The sequence below is a fragment of the Ostrinia furnacalis genome, unplaced genomic scaffold (assembly GCF_004193835.3).
Source record: "Ostrinia furnacalis isolate ACB-3 unplaced genomic scaffold, ASM419383v2 OfSCF0216, whole genome shotgun sequence".
Taxonomy (NCBI): domain Eukaryota; kingdom Metazoa; phylum Arthropoda; class Insecta; order Lepidoptera; family Crambidae; genus Ostrinia; species Ostrinia furnacalis.
The window spans coordinates 1129653-1145243 of NW_021130455.1; the positions used below are offsets into that span (position 1 = coordinate 1129653).

Consider the following 15591-nt stretch of genomic DNA (forward strand, 5'->3'; position numbering starts at 1 on the left):
AAAAATTTTTAGTTCACCCAAAGCATTTCTGATTAGTTTCAATGCATGGTAAGGATCGATAAATACCTGTACTTGTTTCCCATACCATTAGAAAATTGGTATCTGTCTGGTGGTCTGGTCCTTTAAAACATTACAACCTAAAGTTGTGAACATGCTGAAGTTCCCAGCCAGACCGTCGCACGTTAGACTCACTACTTCCACTTTAGCATTTTGGCACAATTGGAGTGCTGTGTCGCACAGTGAAGCTTTTTGTTCGCCTGAAAGAGACAGAAAGTATCCTATTGGAAGTTTCCAGGACCCATTTATTGCTGTTACAAGTAATACCAAACATTGGCTGACTTCGCCAACATTGCCATAGCTTTGGGATCCCATGACAAACACTTCCATATTGACATTTCATCCATCGTTAATGCACAAATGAGAGGGTCGCGGCTTTCAGAAGCTTTTAGCTTTAACTGCCGCATTACTTGCCGCTCCTCCCGGATATTGAAATTAATGACTTCCTCCTCGTCGGCGGCTTCCAAACAAAAGTGACGTATAAGATTTATGCAATCATTTTTGTATTTAAGAAAATAAAAAAGCGCCCCCGCCGCACTTTACCGATTTTTAGAAACTTATATGCAAAGAACCATAACATATAAAAAAAACACACATCAAAAACTTATAAATATCCGAAAGGTTTCGTGTTTTGGCATTCTCGCGCACTAAGTTGCGGGCACAGCTAGTTTTTAATAAATACTTACCCTGAGACGGGAACCAGACGGCGTAGGCTGATAAATCACCGCCTCCTCACTCGAGCAGGTGATTGTCCCACTTGGAGATCTATGAGCGGGGAAGGCAGGTACTAATTTTTTTGACATTTCTGTAAATACAGAGGTTTCTTATAAAATATTGCAAACGGAACCCTACTAACAGCTGCTTAGCAAAACAGGACGGACAGACACGAAACTATTACTATTGACGAAGAAATCGCGGAACATACCAACTTTGAGTAACCTGATAATTTCTTCAGACATCATAACACAACTTAAATCCTCATAATTTCTTCAGACATAACACAAATCAAATAAATTAGTACGCTAATTAAAACAATAGTCCTCAAAATTACACATACCCAATAGCTACGGACTGTATTGCTCTGCGTGAATTGGAACTTCATGCTCAATAATTTCATTATCTGAGATGTCGCTAAAATTATCTGAAGCTGTAAGTGTGTCTGACCCTTTTTTTTTTTAGATGGTAAAAAATGCATTACTGCATACCCGCCGCTGGGTCAGGCGGCGGGTTATGTGAGGCTCTCCTCGCCAGAAGGGTGGGGCCTACCCACTAAAAACTTCCACCAGTCTCCATCTTGCTGCGTGTAGGGGGCGCCGGTGTAGCGAACCTTTCCCGGATGCCCCTACAGCACAGTTTGCCTGCCAATGCAAGCCCATCGGTGTTGACCGCTCCTACTCGGAGGCTAGATTCGGGGAATCTGCCTATGACCCTTGGAGACTATTTACAATTTGTACAAAATATGTATTTACACTATACACTGTACAAAAATATTTACAACAATCCGTATATATACAAATATATATACAGGTGGTGCCAGCAGCCAGGTGTAGAGAGCCTGACTGCTGACTACCGGATATCCTACTCTATGACTAGAAGTGGTCAATAGACCGACTAGACTAAGGACGACGCGCAAATGCACGCCGCCTACGACCCACTCTTCTGCGGCGAGCAGGGTCAGCGAGGGGATCCTCCTCCCTCTCTCGCTCGCTCTCCTCTTTGGTTGCCATCACCACTTCGCAGTAGGTTCTGACAGCGTCAAATCCGGTAGGGCTGCTGACGATAGCACTAACTAGCGCCGGCAGTGTCACGTCCGATCCTATGGCCGCACGGAGCGTGGCTCTGTGCGGCGCCCACGCAGTACACACTTCGAGCGTGTGCTCTGCCGTATCTTCCGGTTCGCCACAATGGTGGCAGACGGCAGATCTCTCACGACCGATTCTGTGCAGGTATCGTCCAAAGCAACCGTGCCCGGTCAGCACCTGCACCATCCGATACGTGAGAGATCCGCCGCGCCTCTCGACCCATTCTCTCAGATAGGGCTGCAGTGCGTCGACCGTCCGGTGACCCGCGCTGGGCTCCGTCAGACGGGCCGACCACTCGTCTCTGATCTCGTTGCGGGCCTCCTCCCTCCAGTGCTCAATAGCGATGTTTCCTGGGTCAAAAAGCAAGAGTTTTAATTAGTCCGTCAGTCAACTTATCAAAAAATACTCTACACGTATTTTTCACTTTTTCAAACTAATGAAAATTTAAAGAGATAGAGCGCGCCAAAGTTCATAAGAAGAGGCCCGTGACGTCAATACTTGCATAAAAGTGCCGCACGTTGTGACGTCGTGCGGAACTTCAACGCACCATAACTATGTAATATTATTTGTTAGATTGACAAATAAAAAAATATGTGTCCAATATTTTTTGATATTAAACATGACGGACTAAAAAGATTTTTTTAGGAAACTAGCCTATTTCCCGCGGTGCTGGCGGGTTTCCGCTGCGCTTTGCGGCGGCAGTGTGATGGTACACCTCAGCCAGCACTTTGGCTTCAAGCTCCCATGGAGGGGTGCCCGCAAGCGCACAGGCAGCTTCTCGCGACACCGTGCAGTAGGCACGCACAATCCTCACAGCCATGACTCGCTGTGGCCTCCTGATCCTGAGTGCTGTCAAGTTCTCTCTTCCGAGGGCGTCCACCCATATGGGCGCGCCGTACAACGCCATGGAGCGTATAACTACGGCGAAGAGACGACGACAACCAGTGTGCGGACCACCCAGATTTGGCATTATGCGGCACAGTGCCGCTGCCGTCCTCGTCAGTTTGGGAGCGAGATATCGGAAGTGGGCCTTAAAGTTCCATCGGCTGTCGAGGACCAATCCCAGGTATTTCATGGTCGACCCGACACCGATGGATACGCCACCCACCATGATCTCCGCCCCCGCCGGCGGTGTTCTACGAGGCCCGTGGAAGCATATTGCTTCGGACTTGTTTAGCGCCACCTTCAATCCCAGGCGTTTGATGCGGTCCACGGTAGTTTAGTTTTATTTGTGTCCATGTCATATACTCTGCTTGCGGGCGCAGCTGCCCCACCCTCGCTCCACGACGGGGTAGCAACTAGATACCCTCTAGCCATTCGTCCCCTCGGCCCCCGCCAGACCTTGGGATTAGGGGTTTTATAGACTTTTCCTTGTCTTGACCCCGACTTCCGTAGCCGGGGCCCCCGGCCCCCCTCCGTTGGGGGGTTACGGGTTGCCCGACAGGCCCGCCGAGTTGACGCGACCTGCCGCGCCGGTGAGGAGTCAGCCGCCCGCGTGACAGAGCACGCGGACGTTGATGCACCACGGGGAGGTCCCTCACCATCGCACCCCAGTGTGTCTGACCCTGCTGTAAGTGTATCTGACCCTGCTGTAAGAGTATCTGATCCTGCGGTAAAGGTTTCGGAGCTCGCTGTTGATGTCTCACAACTACTCGGTCTGTCGAGGCGATTGTCACGGGCTCGTCTTGACTCATTAGACTAGAGGAAATTTCGATCACGTGATGGCATGCATTCCATTGAGTCCCAGACTAAAGCTCCTTTGGTGAATCCAGGTTCTGCGTTTAATGTTTGATACCATTTGCTTAGCGTTCTAGGATGTGGCAAATAAGTATTATACGTTTAAGTGAAGGGTAAGTGCAAATTTCCTGCTGACTTCAGAATACTTTTTCGCATTAGGTAACCTCCTTAGGTAATCCTTTAGTTTTATTAATTTGCCTCTTCAAAAAATCTTTTGGCACTGCACTTTCTTCTAATACGATGCTTTCATCAGCATTTATAAATTTTATTTCCTGAAGATCCTTAATTATGTTAGAGAAATGTGCTAACTTTTTATTTTGTCTCCGTATCTTTTCATTTAACGTTTTTATTTTCTTCTTTAACGTCATAGATAGATGCAAAGGCAGTAACATCCAGTTTTACCAAAATGGCAGTAAACGAAATTTTTAGTTTTATAGCAGTAAGATGTGGTGTTATTTTTAACATACATTGAGAGAATCTGTGATTAATACAAGAAAAACAAAGGATTTTATAGTACTAATATCGTATTTTTTTAAGTAGCTGGTCTTTTTTGTCAACCCCACCCATGGAGAGGTTATAATCTAGTACAACTTCGGGCTTGTATTTATATTTTCCATACTTTTCTTTCCGCCGACTTTTGCTGCATGGTATGTTGATATGAGGGACAACTACGTTAGACTCTTTCCAGACTACTATCGTAATGTCCCTCGTTTGGCTAAAAGCCACTTCCCCAGTGCCCATGTTCGCTGTGGTCTTGGATTGGAGGCTGTTGGGAACAAATTCGCGGTTAAGGCGCAATGTGCCCATTGTGTCCGTTTTGTATTTTTGTTTCAATGCTCTCGACAGCAAAGGGCTGTTGTAAAAATGATCCATTACCAGAGTGTGCCCCCGATTTAATAATGGCCTAACAAGATAAAAAACAATCTTGCTGGCGGCACCCTCTGGCTCATTTCCGTCGCTATCGTCAAAAGACATTTCATGCCCTTTGCCGGCATAGAACTTCATCCTCCACAAATATCCCGACTTGGACTAGCGTTTGTGCTCAGAATGCCAACTTCTCAAAATGCCAACCGCTCGCAAAATGACAACTTCGCAGAAATGCCAACTTCTCGAAATGCCAACTTCTCAAAATGCCAACTTCTCGAAATGACAACTTACAATTGAGGAGTGTCTTTTCAAAAGGGGATACCTACATTCTATCTTATTTTTCACAAAATGGGAAATACTTATATGGGAAATATTTACAGACCTACCGAAAAGCATTATTTCTTTTATGAAACTATTTCATTACAGTGTTCTAACTACACTTTTTGCCAAAAATATGACNCGGGTCTAGACAAAGTGCAAATTATAATCGCAAACCAGTCGAAAAGTGGTCGAAAAGCCCCTTTTTTGTATGGAGTTTTGACGGATTCTATTTTCGATTCGATCAAAAAGTGCGTTTTGTCTAGGGGGGCAGGTCTGATAAAACACAGATTATTCTTTTTTTTTAATAATAATAATGACCAAAATTAAAGACCTTACTAAACAGAATTATATTTTTTTAATTATTAGACATTCAAATCCTGATTTGTCCAATATCAGGTGTCAGACAATCACTCAACATAGATTCCGTTTTACGTTAATTTTGCGTTCCGTTCTACAGAGTAAAATGTCTAAAAATAAACCCTAAAGCNAATTTTGTGTTCCGTTCTACAGAGTAAAATGTCTAAAAATAAATCCTAAGGCATAAAGTTAAAGGAAATAAAACCCTATGTAAAAGTAAATATCCCGTTTTGAAACGGCTAATTGGTATAGTGTAAATATTTGTATTGTAAATATCCTCTCTTGTTATGAAATGAAAAATAACTATTATTTTTTTAATTTTGTAAGTGTAAATATCCTGTTCTGAAATGAACACTCATATTTGAAGCTGCTTTACTTGGGAGAATATCCCGTTTTGATTAAGATTCAAGTGACGAAAGTGAGTATTCAGCACTAAGAACAAGGCTGCATACTCAGTTTAATAAATAATAAAAATGTAAATATCCCCTTTTGAATAGACACTCTTCATTTATTAAGGTCTACTCTGAGAGTTACTGATTTGACAACAGGTTCAATCAAATCAAATCAAAATTTTCTTTATTTGTTTACACTAATTAAATTAATTCTTGCAAATCGTCAAATGCTCTTAAGGAGCCTATACATGTCTCATTCTTTTTTTGCCCTACCAGCGCTTCGAGACAAACATTTGGCAAGTTCTGAAAAAAAGCGCCGCAACAAACTCAGTCAGGTTAAAACATAATTTTGTTTTCTGCATTCTGTCTGCCTCTTCAAATAAAATAGTCATTAGTAAAAACTTTGTGGCTAATTAATTAAGTTTTTCTTTATTAACAATATTTTTTTTTCGAAGTAAAAGAAAATAATATTAAAACAATATTACCTCCGCGCGTCCGCCAGGCCGCTTGCGCACTTTCTCCTTATAAGTAGGATAGCCTTCCACTCCAAGACGTATCTTCTTCAGCCCGCGCTCTTTCATCACTTGCTTTGCCACGTCTCTGGAAAACAATAAGTTCATTATTAATCAATAAGTAAAGTAAGAAGCAGTCACGAGGAGAGCCTGGATGCGAGCAGTGCAAGATCATTTGTTGTGGAAATTCTTGGGGAGGCCTTTGTCCAGCAGTGGACAAATTTTTGTTAAAGAAACGAACAAACCAGTACTACAATCACCTCAGTGGTTTGGCTAGAGTGCTGGTTCTAAGATTAGTTTATTAAAATTAATAAGTAACAGTCGTAAGCAGCACTTAGATGCAGGCAACGCAAGAACGGTTGTTGTCTTGTGTAAGTCTAGCAGTAGACGTCTTTCAGCCTATAGGATGATCAGAGAACATTCTAGCTTATCTTCAGGATAGACACCTGTTCTCTACGAAAAACAAGCGAAGACTGTGACCTTTATGCAGCAATCACCTAATAAACTCCTTTATGCCTAGAGGAATGCCACCATCAGGTGCAGGATCAGATCGAGGAAGGACTGGCTTCGATTCCCAGTAGTCATGAAAGTGTGGCAGCAATGGGAGGCAAGATAGACAGTTTCTGCCTTCGGCGGAATCAACATACATCATTTCATCCGCTCAAGGAAGGATTCCCACAAGGGTCATTTCTCCACAATGCTGAGAGGGTGTGTTTTGGCAGCTGAAGGTCTGTCAGTTCCTACAATCGGCCTGATCCAACTAGCCTCAGTCTCTCAGTCTGCTCACGCTAGTTAGACGGCGAGAGTCCTAATGTTCGCATATTTCTTCCACAGTTAAAGAAAGAGGAAAAAAAGGAGACGGAAGGTCGCAGATGACGTTTGCTGTGATCTGTGTGTGTTTTGGAGTTCTTTCGCTGCTTGCAGCGTAAGAACGGTCCTTGTTCAGCTTACATCCAGCAGTAGACGTCTTCCAGATTGGAGAAGGATCACTCACCTGTTTGTTCTCCACCACAAAGAAGTGACCTTTGTCCAGCAACAAACGACTTTCACCTTAGAGAAGGAACACAATCACAGGAAATTCAACTCTATTCCCTTCAGCATACGCACCTGTTTTCGATGTATTTGAAGAACCTGTAGAGCGGCGTGCACAGCACGGTCTGGCTGTACTCATCTCCCATCTACAAAAGACACTCTTAGAAGTTTTTCGTATTGAAGAAGGATTAGAGGAAATTCAACTGTATTCCCTTCAAGATAAGTCACCTGATCTCTACGAAAAACAAGCGAAGAGCGCGACCTTTGTTTGTCCAGCAATAGACGTCTTTCAGCTAAGAGGAAGAACACAGGAAATTGAACTCTATTCTCTACAGAATACCGACCTGTTCTCGATGTACTTGAAGAACCTGTAGAGAGGCGTGGAGAGCACGGTCTGGCTGTACTCGTCGCCCATCTATAAAGGACACTCCGAAAAGACTTTTGGCTTAGAGAAGCAGCACAGGATATTCAACTCTATTCCCTTCAAAAGGCACTCTTAGAAGTATTTCTGCCAAGAGAAGGAGCACAGGATATTCAACTCTATTCCTTTGAAGATTAAGTCACTTGTTCTCTACGAAAAACAAGCGAAGAACGCGACTTTTATCCAGTAATAAAGACCTTTAACTCTAGGAAAGTTTCACAGGATATTGAACTCTATTCTCTTCAGCATACGGACCTGTTCTCGATGTACTTGAAGAACCTATACAGCGGCGTGGACAGCACGGTCTGGCTGTACTCGTCGCCCATCTATAATGGACACTCCGAGAAGTCTTTCGTATTGAAGAAGGATCAGAGGATATTCAACTCTATTCCCTTCAAGATAAGTCACCTGTTCTCCACGAAAAACAAGTGAAGAGCGCGACCTTTGTCCAGCAATAGACGTCTTTAAACCTAGAGGAGTGTCACAGGAAATGCAACCCTATTGTTTTCAAAATACTGACCTATTTTCAATGTATTTGAAGAACCTATACAGCGGCGTGGACAGCACGGTCTGGCTGTACTCGTCGCCCATCTGCAAAAGGCAATCTTGAAGTCTTTCTGCTAAGAGAAGGAACACAGGATATTCAACTCTATTCCCTTGACGATAGTCACCTGTTTTCTACGAAAAACAAGCGAAGAGCGAGACCTTTGTCATCCAATAAACGCCTTAAAACCTAAAAAAGGAGCACAGGAAAATGAACTCTATTCTCTACAGAATACCGACCTGTTCTCGATGTATTTGAAGAACCTATAAGCGGCGTGGACAGCACGGTCTGGCTGTACTCATCTCCCATCTACAAAAGACACTCTTAGAAGTCTTTCGGATATAAGAAGGATCAGAGGAAATTCAACTGTATTCCCTTCAAGATAAGTCACCTGTTCTCAACGAAAAACAAGTGAAGAGCGCGACCTTTGTCCAGCAATAGACGCCTTTAGACCTAGGGAACAATCACAGGAAATTCAACCGTATTCCCTTCAGCACACGCACCTGTTCTCGATGTACTTGAAGAACAAGGAGGATACTCCTAAGTCCTTCGATTTTGAGAAGAGTCACAGGAAATTAGCCTTCCGTCTTAGAGAAGGATCTCAGGATATTGAACTCTATTCTCTACAGAATACCGACCTGTTCTCGATGTACTTGAAGAACCTGTAGAGAGGCGTGGAGAGCACGGTCTGGCTGTACTCGTCGCCCATCTATAAAGGACACTCCGAGAAGACTTTTGGCTTAGAGAAGGAGCACAGGATATTCAACTCTATTCCCTTCAAGATAGTCACCTATTCTCCATGAAAAAGAAGAGTGTGGAGCTTGACCTTAGTTCAGCAGTAGACGCCTTTCAGCCTAAAGGAGGATCACAGGAAAATCAACTCTATTCTCTTCAGCACACGCACCTGTTTTCAATATACTTGAAGAACCTGTACAGCGGCGTGGACAGCACGGTCTGGCTGTACTCGTCGCCCATCTGCGAGAATACTCCTAAGTCTTTCTAGAGGTACTCGTCGCCCATCTATAATGGACACTCCGAGTTTTTCTGCCAAAAGAAGGAACACAGGATATTCAACTCTATTCCCATAAAGATAGTCACCTGTTCTCTACGAAAAACAAGCGAAGAGCGCGACCTTTGTCCAGCAATAGACGCCTGTAGACCTAGGGAAGAATCAGAGGAAATTCAACTCTATTCCCTTCAAGATAAGTCACCTGTTCTACACGAAAAATAAGCAAAGAGCGAGACCTTTCTCATCCAATAAACGCCTTAAAGCTTAAAAAAGGAGCACAGGAAATTGAACTCTATTCCCTTCAGAATACGCACCTGTTTTCAATATACTTGAAGAACCTATACAGCGGCGTGGACAGCACGGTCTGGCTGTACTCGTCGCCCATCTATAAAGGACACTCCGAGGTTTTCTGCTAAGAGAAGGAGCACAGGCTATTCAACTCTAATCCCATCAAGATAGTCACCTATTCTCCATGAAAAAGAAGAGTGTGGAGCTTGACCTTTGTTCAGCAATAGACGACTTTCAGCTAAGAGGAGGAACACAGGAAATTGAACTCTATTCTCTACAGAATACCGACCTGTTCTCGATGTACTTGAAGAACCTATACAGCGGCGTGGACAGCACGGTCTGGCTGTACTCGTCGCCCATCTGCGGCGGGTACTCCTCGTCCCACTCCACCGAGTCGTCGTCGAGCAGCACCACCACGTGGCACTCGCGGTCGCCGCGCTCGGCCGACTCCACCATCAGGCAGGATCAGATCGAGGAAGGACTGGCTTCGGTTCCCAGTAGTCATGGAAATGTGGCAGCAATGGGAGGCAAGATAGACAGTTTCCGCCTTCGACCCAACCACCACACATCATTACTATCTAGTGAGATGCAGGAGCAAGAGTTTCCCCATTGTGGTAAGAAGGAGTAACATCACGGGAGCGCGTGAATACGGACAGTGCATGACCGGTCGTTGTAGAAATCTTTAGAGAAGCCTTTGTCCAGCAGTAGTCCCCTTTTAGTTACTTGGGGGAGGAGGATCAGTAGCACATAAAGCATTATATCAGACAGCTATCAATTTGGTCGCCTTTCACTTAGCATCACAGAGTTGGTTGCTTGCGACAAGTGATTCTGCACACAAGGAGGAAAAGTTGCATCAGGTAAGAAGATCGCGGGATAGACACCTTTTCTCCACAAACCGAAGAGCGCGAATTTTGTCCCGCAATAGACCTAGGGAACAATCAAAAGAAAATCAACCCTATTCTCTCCAGAATACCGACCTGTTCTCGATGTACTTGAAGAACCTATACAGCGGCGTGGACAGCACGGTCTGGCTGTACTCGTCGCCCATCTGCGGCGGGTACTCCTCGTCCCACTCCACCGAGTCGTCGTCGAGCAGCACCACCACGTGGCACTCGCGGTCGCCGCGCTCGGCCGACTCCACCATCAGGGGTAGGATCAGACGCTCGAGGAACGATTCGAATTGGCGGCGGGCACCTTCGTTGGATAACTCGTGGAGGAGGCCGCGGAGGTTCTGGAATAGAAGTAAAAGGCATTAAAGTACAAAAGCTTTAGCTTTTGGAAACCATTGTAGCCTTTAGAAACCATTAATGTCAAAAGTGCACGTCCATTAAACAAGGTGCTTGTAAGTGTTAAAGACAACTTATTGTGCAGAGGCTGAATGGAGACAGAAGGAACACCACAGCTCATGCTTATGGCACGCAAGAACGAGGTAATCTCCAACACCTATTCAAGGTGCAACAGTCAGCCCACTATGCAGAAGTTGCATGGAAACAGAAGGAACACCACAGCATGGGCTTATAAAAAGCAGTAGTAGTAGATGATCAGGCCAAAAATACTTCAATCTTCAGCATCACTGCCGGGCCTACAGCAGCCTAGATAGGCTGCTCGCGTTTTGGAGTAGTCTAGGTTGTGTGGAGTAGGAAGGGACTCACGAACCAGCAGACACAAGACTGCAGAAAAGACCTGACTGGCTGAAGAGAAGGGCGCAGGTATAGAAGCTTGTATCAGACGAGTAAAAGGCAAGTTACTTTGGACGAAAAATGAGTACGAGGCTTACTCCCTTTGGGATGTCGGGTGGGGTGACATGGACTGACCTGGCACCGAACATTATTCGCATTAAAAAGCTCCAGCATGTAATCGCAAGCTTCCCTCAACCCCTGAGTAAAGGGGCCTTCTATCTCTCGTTCCTGCCACCATATCTCCTGTGTAGCCAGCAACCAGCGCCAGTTTCTACTATGGGGACCTATCACGAGAGCTGTTAGCTACTTGACTGACCTGGCAACGCACAGTATTGGCGTCAAACTGCACCAGCAGGTAGTCGCAGATTTCCCTCAACTATTGAGTAAAGGGTCCTATTCCCAGCTAGTTTAACAATGGGGAACCTATCACGAGAGCTCTTAGCTACTTGACTGACCTGGCAGCGAACTGTGTTGGCGTCAAACGACAGCTGAAAAGACCTGACTAGCTGAAGGACGCAGTTATTGAAGCTTGCACCAGGCGTGTATAAGGTTAGTTACTTTTGACGACGACTGAGTGCAAGGCTTGGCTCTTTGGGATGTCGGGTGGGGTGACATGGACTGACCTGGCACCGAACAGTATTGGCGTCAAACGGAACTAGCATGTAATCGCAGGTTTCCCTCAACCCCTGACTAAAGGGGCCTTCTATCTCTCGTTCCTGCCACTACATCTCCTATCACCTATGACGAGAGCTGTTAGCTACTTGACTGACCTGGCACCGAACAGTATTGGCGTCAAACGGCACTAGCATGTAATCGTAGGGTTCCCTCAACCCCTGACTAAAGGGGCCTTCTATCTGGATGGCCCGGAAGACTGTCGCTGAGATGCCCTCGCATCAAGCGCTAATGATATCGAGAGGAGAGGAATTTCTAGCCAAAGTGCCATCAAGCGACAACCAGACACTGCCCTTAAAGAAGCAATTATAGGTGTGACAGACCTAGACAGTCTACAGTGCAAAGGCTCCATGGAGCGAGAAGACACAGCACGTGCTTATGGAATACAGGAGCATAGTAGATCAACAAGCCCAAATATCTAGCATCACTGCCAGAAGCTTGCAGCAGTCTGCCCAGGCTGTTCGCGTTTTGGGGTTATTTGGATGGTATGGAGTAGGAATCAGCAGACACTAGACAGCTGAAAAGACTTGACTGGCTGAAGACAAGGGCGCAGGTTTAGATGCTTGCACCGGGCGTGTAATTTTGACGACGAATGAGTCCGAGACTTGGCTCCTTGGAACTAGTGAAGGCCTAGTTTACTATGGGGATCTATTAGCTACTGGACTGACCTGGCACCGAACAGTATTCGCGTCAAACGGCACCAGCAGATAGTCGCAGGCTTCCCTGAGCTCTTGAACAGACACGGTGGGCGGGCAGCGGATGGTGCCTCCTCTGTAGTACTCCAGGATGGCTCGGAAGACTGTCGCTGAGATGCCCTCGGCGACTTCGTACTCGCCACGCTCGTTGGTGTGAGTGAAGTCCAGACCTAAAGGAAAGTCAAGGCCTCTGTTATATTAGATGTTTAGCAAGACGTCAGGAGTGTGTTTGGTAGACCACACTGTTGGCGATTGTCATTTTTATTCCAATACAGTTGGCGTGCAATTTTCCGTGTGGGGTCCTGCAAAACTCCATTAGTTTTATAGACAGATTAGCTTTTGCCCGCGGCTTCACTCGCGTGAAATACCTTTTATCACAGATCTTACATAAATTATAGCCTATACATATATGTTATTCTGGGTTATAAACAATAATACTGTAAAGTTTCAAAGTTTTCAAATCCGTTCAGTAGTTTTTTCGTGAAAGAGTAACAAACATGTCAACATCCAAACATCCACACAAACTTTCGCATTTATAATATTAGTAGGACAGGAAGTAGGATTTCGCATTTTAAATATTAGTAGGATTAGTAGGATAGTAGGATTTCAAATATATTTTTAAGACAACTCTGTATTCAGTTGAACTCAGAGCCCCGATTACGGTAACTTTTAACGTTTCCAATCCAGACACGCTTCTCGATTCTGCGATACGATTGGTCGTTCAACAGCGTACGTCAGCTGTTTTGACCAATCGTATCGCAGAATCGAGAAGCGTGTCTGGATTGTAGACGTTAAAAGTTACCGTAATCGGGGCTCAGAACTCAGTCATTAAACATTTGAAAGAATATAGGTAGGTAGGTACTTCAGTTTCATATTTCTTTATCAAAATCAGTCAATTTAGTCAAAGTTATTTAGTAAATAAAATATAGAAAAGTAATCAGAGAGGCAAGGCCTATCCAAACATATTTAGAGAAAACATTAGTATGTCCTATCTGACTCATAGAAGCTGCTGTTAACTTTCACCTATAAACCAATAAATACTTGCCTAAAGCAAGTGACTCACACTTAACTAACAGTACTCAGCTAATGCAGGCCTTGCCCAGAAGTGGATGTGTCATAGAAAATCAATATTTGAGAGGGTTAAGTTTTTATCTTTATATAAAAAAGCGAAAGGTCACTGACTCACTCACTCACTCATCACGAAATCTCAGAAACTACAAGTGCTAGGAGTCTCAAATTTTGCATGGGGGTTCCTTTTAGAACGTAGGTGCTCACTAAGACGGGATTTTGCAAAATACAACCCCTAAGGGGATAAAACGGGATCCACGCGTACGAAGTCGCGGGCGGCCGCTGGTTACAAAATAACAAAAGAATTGGGTAAAAAGTAGTCTTTAACACTTATGAAATATGTAACTTTCTATTGATGAAATCATTTTCTAATGCATCAATAAGCACAAAAGAAATTCAGTGTTATAATTTTATTATAATTAATTAGATCATTATATTTAACGTGTTACAATTAACAAATAAACAATTAAATAACTGTATTTTATTCGTTCTGATTAGATCGTATGCTTCATATTAATTAACTTGATTAGAAATTTCATTATAACTTATAAAGTAGGCATCATCATCATCATCAATTCAGCCACACAACGTCACACACGCACACGCTCGTGCACATGCACACACACTCGAAAAACATAACCTTCCTTCTGGCGGAGTCAGTTAATAAACATTAATGACCAACATAATACAAGTTTGACTAATTCTCTTCTTTAGTACATAGTTATAATTTATCTAATGACTAAGACAATTCTGTGACAAAGAAAATGTGTAACAAAGTTGCTTAAATGAAAACAAAGCAAATGTCAATCACCAAAGTAAAAACATCATAAAACTCATTTCATTTCTGCAAATAGGCTTTTAAAAAGCACTTTTAAACGTCGCATTATTAACCCTACCACTGCTTCGGGACAATAAATGGGCCAGTGCTGAGAAGAAGCAGCGCAAGAAACTCACGCCCGTATTAAAAAAGATACTTGCTTAAGTAAAGCAGCAAATCGAACACACAGCATTGAATAGGGCTCTGTGATTGGTTCGTGTGTCACCCTGTGCGTCCACGTGCACTATGAGACCTCATAGTAGGTAATGTTTGTAAATACGGGCGTCAGTCACTAAAGTGCAATAGGTTAGCTAAACATGCCTTCATGCTGACATAATAGAAACACAATATAATTGGTTATCAGACAATATTGACCATGTTATCATGTCAAATACACTATGCCCTAATTAAAACATTGTTTATGGTCAGATTACACAATATAATGCAATTTAGCATTTAAATTACACCATTGTTTGAAAAAGCAATGGCTGACATTGTTTTGAAGCCACAATGAGTTTTTTTTTGTCAGAATATGATTAAATCCCTTTATTTTATGGAATTTATCGGAGTTGGCATCATTGAACTTACGTTTTACATGAAGATACATGCAAAAATGTCAAATTCAAAATGTTAATTTGTATTTCAGGTCCTCCGAAACAATTTATGATAAATAACAGTAGGTAAATACTCCTGAAACTGTAATTCCACACATTATTTGCGATAGTAAACTCTTATTTGGTAAAGAAAAAACAAAACAACTCACCAGAACTAAACATTCTGCCCAACATGGTATTAGGATGGGCAGTGAACTGTGCAGGATCCACCACAAACCTGGTGTTGTCCACCACCAGGGTAATTCTATCGTCACACAGCTGGATTTGCGACTTCTGTCCGTTCCTTGGAGGGTCCTGAGCAGACGAAGTCGAAGGAGTAGGCGCGCTAGGAATCTGGTTCTTGGGAGGCATATTCGGCAGTCTCCCGCGGATGTTAGGGCCGTTCCGCTTAGACAAACGCTTGCGACGGTCCTCGTCTCTCCTATACTCTTCGGTGTCGCTACTGCTGTCAGGGTAGAAAAATGGTCTGCGTTGATCAGTCATGGCCTCTTGGCCTGGCAATTGCGAGTCGGACATAGGCGCTCGCTCAACTCGAGCCCTCACATCACGATCGACGCTACGTTGCCGCGGCGGCTTCGACAATTCAGTGGTTTTCGTCGTGGAAATTTTTGTTTGCGAAATAAAAGACGTCAACTGGAATGACAGTTCCAGAAAATATGGTACGGTAGTGCTGCTCGTGTATCGATGATAGTGCAGTTATTATCTCA

The 15591-nt window shown here is 43.9% G+C and overlaps 1 protein-coding gene across 1 annotated transcript; it reads right to left on the reverse strand.

Moving 5' to 3' along the window:
- Positions 1-6003: 6003 nt before the first annotated feature.
- mri (BTB/POZ domain-containing protein mrityu) lies at positions 6004-15568 on the reverse strand. The gene is made up of 5 exons (XM_028311055.1): positions 15034-15568; positions 12359-12555; positions 10388-10570; positions 8019-8089; positions 6004-6133 (listed from the first exon to the last, which is right to left on the reverse strand). Exons 1-5 carry the CDS (start codon positions 15398-15400, stop codon positions 6004-6006), a joined length of 948 nt encoding a protein of 315 aa, XP_028166856.1. The 5' UTR covers positions 15401-15568.
- Positions 15569-15591: the final 23 nt, after the last annotated feature.

Coding starts and splice junctions, on each gene's coding strand:
- mri (XM_028311055.1), bottom strand. CDS start 15,400: ATGTCCGACTCGCAATTGCCAGGCCAAGAGGCCATGACTGATCAACGC. Junction 12,556..15,033: donor GGGCAGAATGTTTAGTTCTG/GTGAGTTGTTTT, acceptor ACTTTCCTTTAG/GTCTGGACTTCACTCACACC. Junction 10,571..12,358: donor CGAATACTGTTCGGTGCCAG/GTCAGTCCAGTA, acceptor CTTCTATTCCAG/AACCTCCGCGGCCTCCTCCA.